General features: G+C 40.8%; 2 protein-coding genes across 3 annotated transcripts; both read right to left on the bottom strand.

Annotated features, from left to right (window-relative positions):
- Positions 1 to 3,927: 3,927 nt before the first annotated feature.
- LOC109879272 (CD209 antigen-like protein A) lies at positions 3,928 to 12,048 on the bottom strand. Of its 2 annotated transcripts, none has more exons than XR_004202518.1 (6): positions 11,105 to 12,048; positions 10,781 to 10,882; positions 5,818 to 5,922; positions 5,480 to 5,647; positions 4,831 to 5,249; positions 3,928 to 4,701 (listed from the first exon to the last, which is right to left on the bottom strand). XR_004202518.1 is itself a non-coding variant. In XM_020471448.1 (6 exons), the coding sequence occupies exons 1-6, from the start codon at positions 9,763 to 9,765 to the stop codon at positions 4,575 to 4,577; spliced, it is 756 nt and encodes a 251-aa protein (XP_020327037.1). In that variant the 5' UTR covers positions 9,766 to 9,999; the 3' UTR covers positions 3,928 to 4,574. The 2 variants fall into 2 exon arrangements, 1 of the variants encoding a protein (XP_020327037.1); XM_020471448.1 differs by lacking the exons at positions 10,781 to 10,882; positions 11,105 to 12,048 and adding an exon at positions 9,660 to 9,999 and having other exon boundaries at positions 4,831 to 4,928; positions 5,098 to 5,249.
- On the bottom strand, positions 11,671 to 16,169 carry LOC109879273 (gamma-aminobutyric acid receptor-associated protein-like 1). Its single transcript, XM_020471452.2, has 5 exons — positions 15,956 to 16,169; positions 13,316 to 13,405; positions 12,899 to 12,977; positions 12,567 to 12,685; positions 11,671 to 12,301 (listed from the first exon to the last, which is right to left on the bottom strand). Exons 2-5 carry the CDS (start codon positions 13,403 to 13,405, stop codon positions 12,236 to 12,238), a joined length of 354 nt encoding a protein of 117 aa, XP_020327041.1. The 5' UTR covers positions 15,956 to 16,169; the 3' UTR covers positions 11,671 to 12,235.
- Between the last annotated feature and the right edge of the window lie 148 nt (positions 16,170 to 16,317).

The following is a 16,317-nucleotide window of genomic DNA, read 5'->3' as shown; positions in this document are numbered from 1 at the left end:
AACGTGGCACCGTCAGAGGATGCCATCTTTTCCATCAAATGTCTGCCCTGCTAGAGCTGCCCGGTCAATTGCAAGTGGTGTTTTTGTGAAGTGGGAACATCTAGGAGCAACAATGGCTCAGCTGCGAAGTGGTAGGCCACACAAGCTCACAGAACAGGAGTGCTGAGTGCTGAAATGCGTAGTGTGTAAAAATCGTCTGTCCTCGGTTGCAACACTCACTACCGAGTTCCAAACGGCTTCTGGAAGCAACATCATCAAAATAACTGTTTGTCGGGATCATCATGAAATGGGTTTCCATGGCCAAGCAGCCACGCACAAGCCTAAGATCACCATGCACAATGACAAACATCAGCTGGACTGGTGTAAAGCTCGCTGCCATTGGACTGGAGAAGTGGAAACGCGTTCTCTGGAGTGATGAATCACGCGTCACCATCTGACAGTCCGACGGACGAATCTGGGTTTAGCGGTTGCCAGGAGAACTCTACTTGCTCAAATGCAAAGTGCCAACTGTAAAGTTTGGTGGAGGAGGAATAATGGTCTGGGGCTGTTTTTCATGGTTCGGGCTAGGCCCCTTAGTTCCATTGAAGGGAAATCTTAACGCTACAGCATACAATGACATTCTAGATGATTCTGTGCTTCCAACTTTGTGGCAACAGTTTGGGGAAGGCCCTTTCCTGTTTCAGCATGACAATGCCCCGTGCACAAAGTGAGGTTCATACAGAAATGGTTTGTCGAGATCAGTGTGGAAGAACTTGACTGACCTGCACAGAACCCTGACCTCAACCCCATCGAACACCTTTGGGATGAATTGGAACGCCGACTGTGAGCCAGGTCTAATTGCCCAACATCAGTGCACGACCTCACTAAAGCTCTTGTGGCTGAATGGAAGTCCCTGCAGCAATGTTCCAACAGTCAGTGGAAAACCTTCCCAGACGAGTGGAGACTAGCTTGTTTGATTGCCTTGCGAAGGGAATAGCTACACTGTTTGTATTCTTTCATGTTTCCAGTCACCTTGCCCTGATTAAAAGCAGTGGTTTGCTCTTTCAGTTTCGCGTGAATGCTGCCATCAACCACGGTTTCTGGTCGGGGAAGGTTTTAATTGACGCTGTGGGTACAACATCACTGATGCACTTGCTAATAAACTCGCTTACCGAATCAGCGCATTCATCAATGTTATTGTCCGACACTATGCGGAACATATCCCAGCCCACGTGATCGAAGCAATCTTGAAGCGTGGAATCCGATTGTTCGGACCAGCGTTGAACAGACCTGAGCACGGGCGCTTCCTGTTTTAGTTTCTGTCTATAGGCTGGGAGCAACAAAATGGAGTCATGGTCAGATTTTCCAAAAGGAGGGCGGGGAAGGGCTTTATATGCTTCGCGGAAGTTAGAATAACAATGATCTGGGGTTTTGCCAGCCCGGGTCACCCATTCGATATGTTGATAAAATTTAGGGAGCCTTGTTTTCAGATTAGCCTTGTTACAATCCCCAGCTACATAAATGCAGCCTCAGGATATGTGGTTTCCAGTTTACATAGAGTCAAATTAAGTTATTTCAGGGCCGTCGATGTGTCTGCTTGGGGAGAATATACACGACTGTGATTATGATCGAAGAGAATTCTCTTGGTAGATAATGCGATCGGCATTTGATTGTGAGGAATTCTAGGTCAGGTGAACAAAAGGACTTGAGTTCCTGTATGTTGTTATGATCACACCACGTCTCGTAATCATAAGCATTTCGTTAAGCATACACCCCCCCCCCCCCCCGCCCTTGTTCTTACCAGAGAGATGTTTGTTTCTGTCGGCGTGATGCGTGAAGAAGCCGGGTGGCTGTACCAACTCTGATGACGTATCCAAAGTGAGCCATGTTTCCGTGAAACAAAGAACATTACAATCTCTGATGTCTCTCAGGAAGGCAACCCTTGCTCGGATTTCATTTACCTTGTTGTCAAGAGACTGGACATTGGCGAGTAGTATGCTAGGGAGCGGTGTGCGATGTGCCCGTCTATGGAGCCTGACCAGAAGACCGCTCCGTCTGCGGCGCCGTTGTTTTGGGTCGCCGGCTGGGATACGATCCATTGTCCTGGGTGGTGGGCCATACAGAGGATCCGCTTCGGGAAAGTCGTATTTCTGGTCGTAATGTTGGTGAGTTGACGTTGCTCTTATATCCAATAGTTCCTCCTGACTGTATGTAATAAAACATCATATTTCCTGGGGTAACAATGTAAGAAATAACACATAAAAAAGCTAAATAGTGTCTTAGGAATGCGAAGCGAGGTCGGTCATCGTAGTCGCCGCCAGAAGTACTCATGTGGGAACTCCTTCAAGACAGTTGGAAAAAAAAAAAAAAAAAGTCACAAAGACAAAGGGTGGCTACTCTGAAGAATCTAAAATACATTTTGATTTGTTTAACACTTTTTAGGTCACTACATGATTCCATATCTGTTGTCTCATAGTGTTGATGTCTTCACTACTATTCTACAATGTAGAAAATTGTCAAAATAAAGAAAAACCCTTGAATGAGTAGATGTGTCCAAACTTTTGACTGGTACTATATACAGTTGAAGTCGGAAGTTTACATACAGTACACTTAGGTTGGAGTCATTAAAACTCCTTTTTCAACCACTCCACACATTTCTTGTTAACAAACTATCGTTTTGGCAAGTCGGTTAGGACATCTACTTTGTGCATGACACAAATAATTTTTCCAACATTTGTTTACAGACAGATTATTTCACTTATAATTCACTGTATCACAATTCCAGTGGGTCAGAAGTTTACATACACTAAGTTGACTGGGACTTTAAACAGCTTGAAAAATTCCATAAAATGATGTCATGGCTTTAGAAGCTTCTGATAGGCTAATTGACATCCTTTGAGTCAACTGGAGGTGTACCTGTGGATGTATTTCAAGGCCTACCTTCAAACTCGTTGCCTTTGCTTTACATCATGGGAAAACCAAAAGAAATCAGCCAAGACCTCAGAAAAAAATGGTAGACCTCCACAAGTCTGGTTCATCCTTGGGAGCAATTTCCAAACGCCTGAAGGTATCACGTTCATCTGTACAAACAATAGTCCGCAAGTATAAACATCATGGGACCACGCTGCTGGCATACCGCTTAGGAAGGAGGCGCGTTCTATCTCCTAGAGATGAACGTACTTTGGTGTGAAAAGTGCAAATCAATCCCAGAACAATAGCAAAGGACCTGGTGAAGATGCTGGAGGAAACAGCTACAAAATTATCTATATCCACAGTAAAACGAGTAGTATCACGAGTAGTATTGAAGTATCATCTCAAGACATCAGTCAGAAAGTTAAAGCTTGGTCACAAATGGGTCTCCCAAATGGACAATGACACCAAGCATACTTCCAAAGTTGTGGAAAATGGCTTAAGGACAACAAAGTCAAGGTATTGGAGTGGCCATCACAATGCACTGACCTCAATCCCATAGAAAATGTGTGGGCAGAACTGAAAAAGCGTGTGCGAGCAAGGAGGCCTACAAACGTTTGACCTAAGTTAAACAATTTAAAGGCAATGCTACCAAATACTCATTGAATGTATGTAAACTTCTGACCCACTGGGAATGTGATGAAATAAATTAATGCTGAAATAAATCTCTCTCTACTATTTCACATTCATAAAATAAAGTTGTGATCCTAACTGACCTAAGACAGAGAATTTTTACTAGGATTAAATGTCAGGAATTGTGAAAAACTGAGTTTAAATCTATTTAGCTAAAGTGTATGTAAACTTCCGACTTCAACTGTATATGCAGTATTACATGTCAAAAACAAAATATTTGTACATGGGTATGACTGGGTTGAAATGTAGACTAGATTCATTTTCAATTTTCTTGGACCATATATGTTGCTTTATCATTCCAAGTAAAGCACATGAACACTTTTTATGAAAGATTTGACGAGACAGTATAATAACGGATTCTTTATTACAGGGACAAGTTATATTAAACTTTTGATTCTTTCAGGATTGTGAATCAATACTTAAAACATAATGATTGGTTAATGCACATAATCATGTAGGTCATTATCACATTCAAAGGCATTAAGAAAACATATCAGCAAAACAAGCAAATAAGTGCAATATAGCGTGTTAATCTTTAACATTAGTGGAAATTCTAACTGAAACTGTAAGGCCGACTTGATTGATCTTCACAAGGCATAACTAACTGTAATGTGATTATATTTACCATCAATGGTCATACCTGGATGTCTAATGAATGAATAATAACATAGACGTATGTCATACAGTGTATAATAATGGTTTAAAAGGCTGTTGATAGAGATGTGTAATCATGGGATAAAAGGCTATGGAATAGGGCTGAATGATAGAACTCTAAAGAGAATCCGTATTGCCAGGTTTCTTAGTTGGAATATGGCAGTGGCCACTAGCCCTGCTGACCTACATGGTGTACAACACTTACATGATTCAGCTAATCAAGGTGATTCATTGACTAGCTAAATCATGTGTCTGCTGGGCTGGAACAAAAGCCTGTACATCGTATAGCTCTCCAGGATCAGGGTTGGTGACTGCTGGCAGATGGTGAAGTCTGTCCTTTAGTGTCCCCTCTGGCAGATGTAGAAGCTGTACTGGTCACATGATGTGGAGCTCCAGCTTCTCTCAGGAGGATCCCTTCCTGTCAGTAACCCACAATCCCCTTGTCTGTTGGATCCTGACCAGTAACTACCAATGAGAGGAAAGAGAACAACTCAGTACTGTCCATACTAAAACATTACACTTATTTTCATTTCTGGATAACAAAGTCTGTTTGCCATCTTGAAGGCCAATAAACATCATCATCGGTTGTCTCACCTCTGTCCCAGTGCATTGTTGTTGACCCAAACCCAGTTCCTGGTTCTCTGTCTCAGGCCGATCCAGTACATCAGGTTCCCCTTCATCGTTAGAAAGGTCTGGGAGAATACACCGTTTTTATTGGACTATTAGTAACCTTCGTCAATCCAACTGTTATGTGTGGTTGTCATACAATCACTGGTGCGTTGCTATCATCATTGTATGGTCACTGTTATACAAAGAAGAGAAACAAGAGGTAGAGAGGAGTAACAATTGTAGTAGAACCACCTGCACTGTTTTGTTTGTTATGACAGCCAGATCTGCCCCTCTCTTCTTACACTCGTCCCTGCTCTCGTCCCAGTTCATTCTGTCTCTGGAGAGGAAGTAGCAGGAGCTCTCAAAGTGCAGCCAGCCTTCATCACACATGTGGCAGGCAGGGACTGGAGGAAAGGAGGGAAATTACTCTTCAAGTACAACATGTAGTTCAATTAATACATGTAGGTTCAATTATTATTATTAGCATTATTATTAGCATGGTATGAAGTCAAAGAGAAAACATTGTAGTGGTACAATACATCTCAAAGCATTAGATCGATACATTGACAATATGTAGAGCGCGATATAGTTGAATAGGTTACATTAGACTAACACACTACAGTAGTGGACTCACCCTGGCTCTGTTGTTGGAGGTATTGTGCTTGGCATGTCTGCAGGCTGCACACCTCAGTGGACTGGAACCTCTCCTCTTTAGCCTCAATCCCTTTTTCAGTCACACTCCCTTTCTCTTTAGCCTCAATCCCTTTTTCAGTTCCATGACAGACCTGAGGCTGGGATGGAACTAGAGAATAATGAAGAAAAAAAGAGAATGAAATCCTATTGCACATTTGTTTAGTTCTTTCTTGAATAGAAGGCTATCTAAACCAACATGCTAGATATTCTATCAAATAAAAAATTTGTCTTGCCTGTTTCTAAATCACTATTCTAGAATAGAATGTCTATGATACTCACATTTGACACAGAGGATGATGATGACGAGCAGTAGAACCAGACAGATGACAGACAGTAGTAAACACACTGCGCGGTACAGACCAACGTTCCCCAGGACCTGCAGGTCTAGACAAGGAAAGAATAGTCTTAAGGGACATCCACACCAAAGACAATAACTATAACGATAAAAATAACATTATACACTGAGTGTACAAAACATTAGGAACACCTTCCTAATATTGATTTGGACACCCCTTTTCCCCTTAGAACAGCCTGAATTCATAGAGACGTGGACTCTACTAGGTGTTGAAAGCGTTCCACTGGGATGCAACGCTTCCCACAGTTGTGTCAAGTTGGCTGGATGTCCTTTGGGTGCTGGACCATTCATGATACACACAGGAAACGGTTGAGTGTGAAAAACCCAGCAGCGTTGCAGTTGTTGACACACTCAAACTGGGGTGCCTGGCACCTACTACCATCCCCCGTTGAAAGGCACTTAAATATTTTGTCTTGCCCATTCACCCTCTGAATGGCACACATACACAATTCATATCTCAATTGTCTCAAGGCTTTAAAGCAGACAGCTGTTTTTCACTGTTTCGCTGTGGTTTTAGTCATCAATCTAGCAAGAGGTCAATATTTTATTAATGTAGTAATGTTTCCCCCCCTAGAAATCTATGACCTTTGGCTTTCACCTGGAATAGTTTATTTATGTCTGAGAAAATAACACTTCAACCCATATGATCTAATACACAATACAAGTATAATACAAATAGGATTTGTTTGTTTTTTTGTGAATGAATAAGCCTTTTTACTCTTCATAAAATGTCCATATATAGTTATAATCGGATGTAGGAATATCTACCCAAAATATTTCACCTTCTTTATTATATTAATGATAGTCAAAATCTGTTAAATGTGTGAACGTCTAAATCAACATTTGGGCCATTTAAACAGCTTGCATCCCTCCTATAGACAAGGGGAGAAGGGCCATGTAAAGGGCTCGATTTTGTCATTCTGAACACATGCAATGTATCTATCTGCCTCTGACATAAAATGTTTGACTTCCTCACAAACTTGTGAGTGTGTAGGTCGCAATCTTTATCGTAGAGCTATGAAAGTTATATATTTAGATCTGCCTGCTCGAGACAAATTCAGTAATTGCTTTGCCATGTAGCAGTCAAGACGGATAAATGTTTTTCTAAGGACTGCCCCTTTGACCTAACGTTGCAGTGAAGTGATATAAATGGATGTAATGATGCAGCCAACCACCAGAGGGAAGCAAATACAAGTTTATTCGACAAAGGATGTTGACGTGGTCCTAGGAAACTCTGGATGGCTGTCTTCTGGTAAACATTCATATTTTTAAAGTAATTCTAGTGCCTGATTTGGAAAGAGCAGGTGTTCCTAATGTTGTGTACACTGTGTATAAAAATGAATATATCATTTCAATAATTGCAGGATGTATTGCTATTAACATATACAGTACCAGTCAAAGGTTTGTGCACAACTATTTATTCAAGGGTTTTTCTGTATTTTTTACTATTTTCTACATTGTAGAATAATAGTGAAGACATCAAAATTATGAAATAACATATATGGAATCATGTAGAAAACAAAAAAGTGTCAAAAAAAAGTCACCCTTTGCCTTGATGACAGCTTTGCACACTCTTGGCATTCTCTCAACCAGCTTCATGAGGAATGCTTTTCCAACAGTCTTGAAGGAGCTCCCACATATGCTGAGCACTTGTTGGCTGTTGTTCCTTCACTCTGCGGTCCAACTAATCCCAAATCATCTCAATTGGGATGAGGCCGGGTGATTGTGGAGATCAGGTCATCTGATGAGGCACTCCATCACTCTCCTTGGTCAAATTGCCCTTACACAGCCTGGATGTGTGTTTTGGGTCATTGTCCTGTTGAAAAATAAATGATAGTCCCACTAAGCTCAAATCAGATGGGATGGCATATTGCTGAAGAATGCTGTGGTAGCCATGCTGGTTAAGTGTGCCTTGAATTATAAATAAGTCACAGACAGTGTCACCAGCAACGCACCCCCACACCATAAGACATCCTCCTCCATTCTTCACGGAGGGAACCACACATGCGGAGATCATCAGTTCAGCTACTCTGTGTCTCACAAAGACACGGCGGTTGGAACCAAAAATCGCAAATTTGGACTCATCAGACCAAAGGACAGATTTCCACCGGTCTAATGTCCATTGCTCGTGTTTCTTGGCCCAAGCAAGTCTCTTCTTCTAATTGGTGTCCTTTAGTAGTGGTTTCTTTGCAGCAATTTGACCATGAAGGCCTGATTCATGCAGTCTCCTCTGAACAGTTGATGTTGAGATGTGTCTGTTGAACTCTGTGAAGCATTTATTTGGGCTGCAATCTGAGGTGCAATTAACTCTAATGAACTTATCCTCTGCAGCAGAGGTAACTCTGGTCTTCCTTTCCTGTGGCGGTCCTCATGAGAGCCAACTCCATGAGAGCCAACTCCATGAGAGCCAACTCCCAACTCCATAGGGCTTGCGACAGAACTTAAAGGAACTTTCAAAGTTCTTGAAGTAATGATGGGCTGTTATTTTTCTTTGCTTATTTGAGCTGTTCTTGCCATAATATGGACTTAGTTTTTTAACAAATAGGGCTATCTTCTGTATACAAGCCTTACCTTTTCACAACACAACTGATTGGTTCAAACGCATTCAGAAGGAAAGAAATTCCACAAATTAACTTTTAACAAGGCACACCTGTTAATTGAAATACATTCCAGGTGACTACCTCATGAAGCTGGTTGAGAGAATGCCAAGAGTGTGCAAAGCTGTCATCAAGGGAAAGGGTGGCTACTTTGAAAAATCTCAAATATATTTAGATTTTTTTTAACCCTTTTTTGGTTACTAAATGATTCCATGTGTTATTTCATAGTTGATGTCTTCACTATTATTCTACAATGTAGAAAATAGTAAAAATAAAGAAAATCCCTTGAATGAGTAGGTGTGTCCAAACTGTTGACTGGTACTGTACCATATGGCCTTATGCAGATATGGCTGTTTGTCATGTATCATCATTCTCCCAAGTTGTTCTATATCAGCTGTGGTGAAAAAAGTACAAAATAAAGATACCTTAATAGAAAATGACTAAACTAAAAGTGAAAGTCACCCAGTAAAATACTACTTGAGTAAAAGTCTAAAAGTATTTGGTTTTAAATATACGTTAGTATCAAAAGTATATGGAATTGCTCAAATATACTTAAGTATAAAAAGTAAAAGTATGAATAATGTCTAATCGCTTATATAATGCAAATCAGACGGCACCATTTTTTTTTTATGTACGGATAGACAGAGGCACACCAACACTCAGACATTAATTTACAAATGAAGCATTTGTGTTTAGGTAGTCCGCCAGATCAGAGGCAGTAGGGATGACCAGGGATGTTCCCTTGATAAATGCATGAATTTGACCGTTTTCCTGTCAAAATGTAACGAGTAATTTTGGGTGTCAGGGAAAATGTATAAAGTAAAAAAGTACATTATTTTCTTTAGGCAAGTTTACTGTGCCCTCCTCTCGGAGCTGCCTCACGCAGCTAGAACCAAGAGCGCGTTTTTGATTGGTTGTTAGGTAATGGGTAAACATCGCTCTGAACTTGACCCCAAACGATTAGATATATCTCGTTATCCACTAATTTTGTAGTTATAGGTGTAATGTGAACGCTCCTGTTCACTTGAATTAGAACGATTTCAATTGTTTTGATGTTATAGTTCGTTATAGGTATCGTTCTTGGACGGCCCTGGCTTTGTTATATGGCCGGCACCATCAGACATTTTATAAGCAAAATCACTACGAGCAACAATTGAAATCCTGTTTACCTTTCTCTTGCTGTTCCTTCACTTCAAACGATAACTTTGTGTTTGCCTCGTCTGGTAATTTGGCAGTCCCTCGACTTACTCCAATACGGCAAAACTGTATATACATTACTGTCGTTCCTGACCCACAGACTGCGACTGTAAAGTACTGTGAATGCTAAATGGCATGCACTGTGGTTTAAAAAAAAAATCCCTCTCAGTCTCTATAGCAACGTGCCCTTTTCAGATTTATAACTAATTCCTGTAATACAATACTCAGTCTGTCCCTAAATCATTTGGCTGCTGCTGCTACTTTCTGTCTCTCTATCTCTGCGTGTCTAGAGACAGCGTTCTGAATAACTGTCTGGAGAGATATCAAGTCCTTGGAGTGATGTCCATTCAGCCTGGCTATGTTTCTCAACAATAGATTGGGTCTCTGCTTGGAGGTCTGCTATTATCATGTCTCAGCCTTGATTGTGAGACAGACAAACAGGTCCTTTCTCTCCAGATGGGTTTCGTTATGTTGCAAGCTAGATAATATTATCCCCTAAAACTAGACATTTTCACCACATTATTTCATGTTTCCATGACAGAAATATAGAAATCCTGTTATATGGACATTTTGGAACATTGACATTCTGTTTTTGTTATAACAACTTCACCTGACCTGTAACATGTGCTATATAAGGGTTGGCAATGAATGACCTCAAAAGTCTAGACATGCAGATGCAAACTGCAAGTTGCACACCACACATAACATTAATAGTAGGCTAGACCAAGGAAATGTGTCGGTAATCAAAATTCGGAACTGGGAAAATTACTTTCACTGTCGCACTGACTATTTTTCTCTCTCACACACAGAGACTGAATGAGTGTTTCTCTATTCCTCTTTTTCCTCTCTTGCGTAAAAGTAGAAATAATGTTTATTATTTTAATACGACATTTTTAGACATCCATTTATTTAGGATTAGTTCAGACATATGTAATAATAATGTAATAATCTTATAATTATAATATTTGGGGTTTAGGCCGAGTGTCTGTAAATCACTTTGTGACATCTACTTCTGTAAAAATGTATTAAGAAAATATATTTCATTGATTAAATTTGATGAATAATATAATAACAGTGTTGTAGCCACTTGTACCTGGTCTGTCTTTGGCACAGGGCTGGCCAGGAGAAGCTTCAGCATAAATGTCCTCCGATGGACTTTTCAGTTTGGAATAGACTGTAGATTCAGCTTCCTCGACTGATAGACATGCAGACACACAAATAGGTTATGTGGAAGCTTAGGACCAAATTAATCTTCTCAGAACACAACAAAAAATAGCATATAGCCTAAGACGCTTTTAAAAAGGATTGAAACTAATACCTTAATAGAAATGAAAATATGCTGATGTATTCCGAGGAAAGTGGTGCAAATTTACCCCAGTAGCTGAAGTTTGGTGATGAAGATGTTCTCTTTCTTTACCTGAGGTCTCCAGAATTATCTGACTCTCGTCCACTTCCACAACTCTTTCCTTCTCTCGGGGGGTTTCTTGCATCTCCATGATTCTCTCGTTTTCTTTCTGGGTCTAGAACTTTCTATTTCCCTGGAAAGCCTATAAGCCTGTTCAGCAAAAACTCCAGAAAGTTACTTGTGTAGCAAGTCTCCGACACACAAACCAAATATGTCTATTAAAATTATCTCCCTTAGTCTCTATAGATAATGTCACTTGAATACAAAATAAACAATGTACTAAAGTTATCCCTCCTTTCAATTACAAGTTACACTTCCTCACTGATTTCTCTTTGGCTCACTCACTCTTTTTTTATGAAGGACGTTTCGTCATTCCCACTCGCCATTACTGAGTGTCAGCAATTTATTTGAGTTGTGATTTATGGGAAATGTGATTGACAAAATGAATCACACAGTATATCCAAATGAAACATCTTAGAACTTCTGCAAAAACCAAATGTCTTACATTCACAACTTGTCAAAATAGAGGACGAGATGGGGACAGCTTGTGATATGACAATACACACTCGCACACAGTCTTGCTTGAATAAAACGTTCTTTTTTTACATGACAAACTGCAGAACTAGCAAACCATCCATTTCGGATTTTATTTTCCACAAAAGTCCATGATATTAATTTACACAAAAAAATAACTATTTGCATTAAATACAGATGGCTGGCTGAGAAAGAAAGATAGAAATTAAGAGCTTTCCCCTTAACACTCTTATTTTATTGAAATATATTTTTCACTCCTCCTATTTCCAATTACCCCGTTATTTTTCAAATTTAGAATGCCTTACCATGGTTGAGAGCATACTGACACAGAATATGATCACCCCAAAAATACTGACAAAAGTTATACACGCCCTACCCACCAAACTCCCCTGCCCACCGCCATCTCCTACCCACCAAACTCTCCTCCCCACCGCCATCTCCTCCCCACCAAACTCTCCTACCCACCGCCATCTCCTACCCACCAAACTCTCCTCCCCACCGCCATCTCCTAAATACTTAAAGAATAATAGTGCTGAAACATTACAAAGAGTTCTCTCCCATCTCCTGTCTCTCTCTCTCTCTCTCTCTCTTTCCTCCTTTTGTCCCGTCTCAGGCACCGTAGACGCTCTCGTTACTGTAGGTCATGTATAGGAACAGGTCCTCTTCATGGTGCTCCTGTGAGGGACCGGGGAGGACAGGGACAGGGAGGGAAATAAGGATTTCAAATGGCAAAAGCAGAACTGCTGACAATAACTGAAGTATGTACACTGAATAAAACATGATATTGTAATTCTAATTGTTTATAACATACGCAAAACCCACGCAACACAATCTCAATGTAATTGAGTTGTGTCACTGACCGTGAGGAAATGCCTGGCATCTGGATCTGGCGTTAGGGGGTCACGGGGTAGGATAAAAGGTTGTGTCCGTGTGTGTTTACCTCATAGACAGCAGAGAGAGGAGAACTGGATGGGGGAAGGGAGTTGTTTACGAAAAAGAAGAGAGCCTCCTCAGGTCTCATAGACACACGTTGTCGGATCAGGAAGCACAGTTGACCCACTGAGAGAGAAAAATAGAGAGATGGTCAGACAGGGACTTACAGAACGAAACTAAACATTACCTAGACTTTCATTTCAAAAGAAGAGGAAGAGTGGCGCTATAGTGGAGAAAATAAGGAAGGGGGAGAGAAGGAAGAGGATAAGAACAAGGTCATGAGTTGGAAGAGAGGAAATAATTGTGAGAAAGACAGACATCTCATCTCGTCAGTTTCACCTGTGAGGTCAGAGGGCACAAGGTACTTCTTCTTGTCCAGGTCAGGAGCTCTCGACCTGGTAGCCCTCTCCACAATGATCTGGTTTAAGAGGGAACACAGTACTTGGTCAGTAATTACACACTGCACCGTCATGTCCCATTCAACTGGAGCCAAGAAACTTGGCATGCAAGGCTAACATCCATGTATTGAACCCTATCTGACCGTAATAAAACCTTCCTAGCTTCCTTTCCTTTAATCCTATGCCAGGATCACTTATCTGCTGATAAAAGGGATGGATAGGGTTTTTAGGCCCTGAAAATTAATTCACAATCATGAGTGTGATGTCCTTTCAGATCAATGGCCAATGGTCATAAGAGAAAGGAGTTAAGGAAAGGAAGCTATCCAACACTACTGGCATTTATTCTGTTCACACTCACCGGTATCTTGTCGGGATGCTTGGCTCGCACCCTCTCACCCTCTGCCCTCCTCACCTCCAGTGGTACAGAGCGCTGGTACTGACTGTCCATCTACAGAGACACACAGGGATGGGTCAACAGTGGTTAACATTTGATAATACATCATATATGGATGCACCGTAATCATTGCAACACCACTGTATACAGTGGGGCAAAAAAGTATTTAGTCAGCCACCATTTGTGCAAGTTCTCCAACTTAAAAAGACGAGAGAGGCCTGTAATTTTCACCATAGGTACACTTCAACTATGACAGACAAAATGAGAAGAAAAAAAATTGTAGGATTTTTAATGAATTTATTTGCAAATTATGGTGGAAAATAAGTATTTGGTCACCTACAAACAAGCAAGATTTCTGGCTCTCACAGACCTGTAACTTCTTCTTTAAGAGGCTCCTCTGTCCTCCACTCGTTACCTGTATTAATGTATTGAACTTGTTATCAGTATAAAAGATACCCGTCCACAACCTCAAACAGTCACACTCCAAACTCCAAAGTCAAAGGACACCAGAAACAAAATTGTAGACCTGCACCAGGCTGGGAAGACTGAATCTGCAATAGGTAAGCAGCTTGGTTTGAAGAAATCGACTGTGGGAGCAATTACTAGGAAATGGAAGACATACAAGACCACTGATAATCTCCCTCGATCTGGGGCTCCACGCAAGATCTCACCCCGTGGGGTCAAAATGATCACAAGAACAGTGAGCAAAAATCCCAGAACCACACGGGGGGACCTAGTGAATGACCTGCAGAGAGCTGGGACCAAAGTAACAAAGCCTACCATCAGTAACACACTACGCCGCCAGGGACTCAAATCCTGCAGTGCCAGGCGTGTCCCCCTGCTTAAGCCAGTACATGTCCAGGCCCGTCTGAAGTTTGCTAGAGAGCATTTGGATGATCGGGAAAATGTCATATGGTCAGATGAAACCAAAATATAACTTTTTGGTAAAAACTCAACTCGTTATGTTTGGAGGACAAAGAATGCTGAGTTGCATCCAAAGAACACCATACCTACTGTGAAGCATGGGGGTGGAAACATGCTTTGGGGCTGTTTTTCTGCAAAGGGACCAGGACGACTGATCCATGTAAAGGAAACTATGGATGGGGCCATGAATCGTGAGATTTTGAGTGAAAACCTCCTTCCATCAGCAAGGGCATTGAAGATGAAATGTGGCTGGGTCTTTCAGCATGACAATGATCCCAAACACACCGCCTGGGCAACGAAGGAGTGACTTCGTAAGAAGCATTTCATGGTCCTGGAGTGGCCTAGCCAGTCTCCAGATCTCAACCCCATAGAAAATCTTGAGGGAGTTGAAAGTCCGTGTTGCCCAGCAATAGCCCCAAAACATCACTGCTCTAGAGGAGATCTGCATGGAGGAATGGGCCATAATACCAGCAACAGTGTGTGAAAACCTTGTGAAGACTTACAAAAAACGTTTGACCTCTGTTATATACACTCTGTTGGCAATGACAAAGTATTGAGATAAACTTTTGTTATTGACCAAATACTTATTTTCCACCATAATTTGCAAATAAATTCATAAAAAATCCTACAATGTGATTTTCTGGATATATGTTTTTTCTCATTTTGTCTGTCATAGTTGAAGTGTACCTATGATGAAGATTACAACTAGAAAATTAGAACTTGCACAATTGGTGGCTGACTAAATACTTTTTTGCCCCACTGTATGTATACTGCTGTTACTTGCAGTTGTGCAAATAATAATGCAGGATAAAATATGTTAAGTGATACTCTTCAAACAACATCTATTATTATGTGTATAGTTCATTTAAAAGTCAAATATAGCCTAACTAGCTGACTATGTGTGAAGCCTGGAGCCACTTATCAGCTGTACCTTGATATCAATGTACCAAGACCATGATGACATAACGAATCAGGTACACAAAAACAAACTTGTCAAGGAGAGTCGGATAGGCTACTGTATGCTGTCTTGACAACTCAATCATTTGAAATCATGTATTGTATGTAGAGGGGCCTACAATGTTTAAAGTTTTTTAATTTTTAATTTAAACTTTATAAATGTGATATGCATATATAGTCTTATATTTGCACTTGCTGGTCAACTAAATATTGAGATTAGATATGAAAATGTACAACATAGCCTACATTGCGTGAACACACTGTCTTGCTTTCTAGTGGATACATTAATTAGCTACACAGCATATTTACAAACATCGTGTGATAGCCAAGGTAACGTTAGCTAAAATGTAATGTATCATAATAGCTACAGGTTGAATTCTGTATAGCCCTGTTTATATCACAGCCAACTACAGTAGCCTACTGTTGTGGTTTTTCAGACAATGGCAAGATAGCCACGTCATTATTTACAGTTTTGGGCTTGGTCAGCTGAGTAGGCGAAGGTTAACGTCAGCTGCCTCCAGTAGCTAGTTTACGTTGCAAGCGGATGTTATGGCGAATCCTTATAGCTGAATGAAAAACGTATTCACATGACATCCAAAAGAAAGCCAATACCAGCCAACAAATCGATCAAAGCCAATGAGATATTTCTGATATTGTGCGAGATTGAGGAATATGCTGCACGATCTCGAAGCGAAGACAATGAATAAACAGCCAGACACTCACCTTCTTTGGAAAAACGTAATAAAAACAAATTACAAGTGAAAATTCCACACCGATCTTTCCCACCGACTCTTCACGTAACCAACGCTATCATATAATGAGCACGACGAACAGTTATTTTGGATGAAATTATTTAAACGAAATATATTCTTAAATAGCCGACTGTTCTAACCAGCTAGGTACTTCTTGCCCCAGAAACAACAACAAATACCGTCACGCCCAATTTGAGTTATTTAGACCAATGAACGTCCTTTGCGCTGACGGCCAAAGTTTTTAACCACTGGGGCAGAGTTGGGGGGCGGCGTTTAAGTTTGTTTACAATGCTCCCATTGGAGTAATGGTGCTGTTTCCCGCCCCCCAACTCG

The sequence above is a fragment of the Oncorhynchus kisutch genome, linkage group LG13, assembly GCF_002021735.2.
Source record: "Oncorhynchus kisutch isolate 150728-3 linkage group LG13, Okis_V2, whole genome shotgun sequence".
NCBI classification, from domain to species: Eukaryota; Metazoa; Chordata; class Actinopteri; order Salmoniformes; family Salmonidae; genus Oncorhynchus; species Oncorhynchus kisutch.
This window is presented reverse-complemented; position numbering and strand designations above follow the sequence as displayed.